Consider the following 3,190-nt stretch of genomic DNA (forward strand, 5'->3'; position numbering starts at 1 on the left):
ACTGTATTTAGTCGTAGTAGTTTCGTAGTACATGCATGGCCGAATTTCTCAATTGTTTATGGATGAAGATAGACGAGATCCAACATCCACGGCAGGGCAAGGAGTGAAGGAACCTTGTCCCCATATCCATGTGCACATTATCCTGACGCATCGACGTGCCACCACTTCCCATTTGTCGCCTGTCTCTGACTAAAAATACTTTGTTTATAGCGGGCAAATGTGCAGACTGTGTGCGACTGTGCGGCCGACGAGTCGCTTTCATGGATAATTTACCGGCGAGCCGAGGATGAGACGAAGTTAACCATGGGTGGGTGGGTTGGTGGAAGCTCAGTTTACGAAGGTGGTGCAACGCGCGAGCGAAAAAGGGTGGCGTCCCAGCGGCAGCTTTTGCTCGCGCACGCCGGCGAGGCGATCGACGCCGGTGTCCGGTGGTGAAAGAGTGGGCCGGCCACGGAAACGAATTGGACCATGCTGCTCCTGGTGGTCGTGGGCATCTCTGGCTCTGAAACTTTTCTCAAAGAAAAAAATCTCTGGCTCTGAAACCGCGGTGGCACTGGTGTAGGTGTTTTCTAGTATTTCCTTTCTTTTTTCCACATCAGGAGAAACGAGAAGCTTTCCTCACAAGCCTCAGCTCAGTTTCAAAAGAAAAAAATGCCTCAGCTCTAAAAGCCTGACATGTTTCACAAATCAGACGTATAAACGAAAATACCAGCTTCGAGCGTGTACAACTGGATACCTCACATCGTTTCTACACGTCAGGCGGACGGCCCGGGCATGAAATAACGAAATTAGAGGGTGTTTGGTTGCAAAGGATTAGACCTTTTTTTAGTCAGTATTAAAGAAAAAAGACCCTGTAAAAAAGTCCCTTCTATTTGGTTACATAGGGTCTAAAAGAGATTTATTTTTTAGTTTAGACCCGGTAAACAAATAGGGCATCACTACTTGAGGAATACTCATTGCAAAAATCACTCCAACCTTTCAGGTTGCGACAAGTGACGTCCGTTTATTCAAAACGTTTTATCTCTTAAATTGTGTGTTCAAATCTCGAACCGCTTTTATCATTGGATTTCTCGCGTCGAGATCTTCAAAACTAGATTCTATGTTGATAGGTTTTGACGAACTTTTTATTTAACGAAAAACTGAATCGGGAGCACGGGTTCTTTCCTTATCGAAAGAGGCACACTCGTGCCTCCCACGAAATCACAACCGTGCCTCTCGCGGAAGCAAAATCATGACTCTCGCGGAAGGAAAACAAAAGAAAGCATGTTTTTTTCCGTTTGCGAGGAGGCACGGCCATGCTTTCTCGCGAAAGCACAACATTGCCTCTCGCGGAAGCAAAACCGTGACTCGCGAAATGAAGAAAAAAACAAAAAACATGTTTTTTTCGTTTCCGAGAGGCACGGCCGTGACTCTCGCGAAAGCACAACCGTGTCTCTCGCAGAAGCAAAACCGTAACTCTCGTGAGAAAAAAACATGTTCTTTTTTCCGTTTCCGAGAGGCACGTCCATGACACTGGCGAAGCGAAAGCACACCCGTGCCTCTTGCAGAAGCAAAACCCATGTCCTGCATATCACGCTTCCGACAAGGCTCCCACAACACCGTGTCCTACATATCACGCTCAACGCTGGAGGCAACACGGTGACGTGTTTCTTTTTTAAACAGCTTAAACTTTATTAATTAGAAATAATGGTTACATCGTCTATCAAAAGAGTTACAACATTTTTCATGGGCTCTTCTATCCAATCTCTAGTCATGGAACATTTTGCTAATCTAGCAAGTTCATGAGCTACTTTGTTTGCTTCTCTATCATAATGTTTAAACTGGTTTGTGAAAAATCACAGGCCATAAAAAAACAATCCTCAAAAATTGCCGCCGCTGCTTCCGCAGACTCTTCACCGTTCTTCATTGTGTCAATGACTTCCATATTATCAGAGTTGATAACGAGACGATTGCAGCCTGTTTTTTATGCCAACAGTAAACCAAACCTAAATGCTAACGCCTCTGCTGCCAGAGCATCCGCACAGTACAGAATCTTTCAGTTATCACCTACTATGAAGTTTCATTTATCATCTCTGATAACGCGGTGCCGTGTGTTCATATGCCAATAGAACTTTAAAAGTGAGACAGTGATAGATAAATGAAGAGGCAATCTGTTGATCGACTGGCAGCAAATATCATAAAAGACATTCGTATATTGTACATTTCCTGCTCATCGGGTAAATGACTAGGATTACATGATTAGCCACCCGTTTCCACTCAAAACAATACCCCAGCAGATATAATTATGTTCTTTGGATCTGAAAATGAATGTACGTCTATAAGTATGCACAGAATAACATTATAGGACAAAAATTTACAGTAGCTGAGGTTCAACAGGTAAAACGTACACTTCACTATGTATTTTTCTTGCTGTCAGAACGGGAGAAGCGGAGGTCCATTGTTTGCAGCTTATTCCTCAATTCCTCATTCTCCGCAATTAGACGCTCATATTCAGTAAGCAAACCTTCAGATTGTTTTTGTAAAGCCAAATTATTCATTTCAGCAGTTTTTAGCTCCTGTGTTTGAGATTCTGACTGGTGTTTGAGTACTTGCACCTGTTCATTCAAACTGTCAATCTTTTTCTGATATCCTTGAATTTCCTCAGAGTCTCCGAGTTTTTTTTCTTCCAAGACCCTGCTCTGCTTTGTCACAGCCTCCATGTTTTTCTTCATCGCCCGTAATTGCCTGATATAGTGATGCAGTCGATCAATAATTAGCCCAAGAAACAGAGAGTATCCTGGAAAACAACAAACACAGCAAGATTCAGTCGAACTGAAAGATTAATGTATTTTTGAGACACTGTTCAACAAATATTTCTGAAACACTATTCACCATACAGAAAATATACAACTCATTCTGTGAGGGCTACGTTTGACTTCGGCATGATAAATATAACTTGAATAATGGTTTGGAAGTATTAAACCCATAATTTTATTGCATGCTAGGTCTCAGGTGGGAATGTTGAAATGGGAAGCAAGTTATTCACAGATGGAAGAACAACTATTTATAGAGATATTTGGCGTCAATACTACTCATATCACTACGTCTCCGAGCAAGAATGTCCCAAACTGTTTGTTCCACTTTTCTTATGTGGATAAGTGGTTGCATAACTTGCATTATGCAACAACAACAAAATAACATTTCAGTATTC

The 3,190-nt window shown here is 42.2% G+C and overlaps 1 protein-coding gene across 2 annotated transcripts in view; it reads right to left on the bottom strand.

The window, feature by feature from the left end:
• Positions 1–2,132: 2,132 nt before the first annotated feature.
• The window catches only part of LOC119278743, a 3,748-nt gene continuing 2,690 nt past the window's right edge, over positions 2,133–3,190 (bottom strand). The window contains exons 2-3 of one of the 2 annotated variants that reach the window (XM_037560092.1): positions 2,388–2,776; positions 2,133–2,297 (exon numbers count right to left, since the gene is read on the bottom strand). In XM_037560092.1, the coding sequence (XP_037415989.1) occupies positions 2,394–2,776 (383 nt within the window). In that variant the 3' untranslated portion in view covers positions 2,133–2,297; positions 2,388–2,393. Of the gene's footprint in view, positions 2,777–3,190 lie in introns of both variants that reach the window. The other variant, XM_037560083.1, reaches the window with a different exon arrangement.

The sequence above is a fragment of the Triticum dicoccoides genome, chromosome 1A (genome assembly GCF_002162155.2).
Source record: "Triticum dicoccoides isolate Atlit2015 ecotype Zavitan chromosome 1A, WEW_v2.0, whole genome shotgun sequence".
NCBI classification, from domain to species: Eukaryota; Viridiplantae; Streptophyta; class Magnoliopsida; order Poales; family Poaceae; genus Triticum; species Triticum dicoccoides.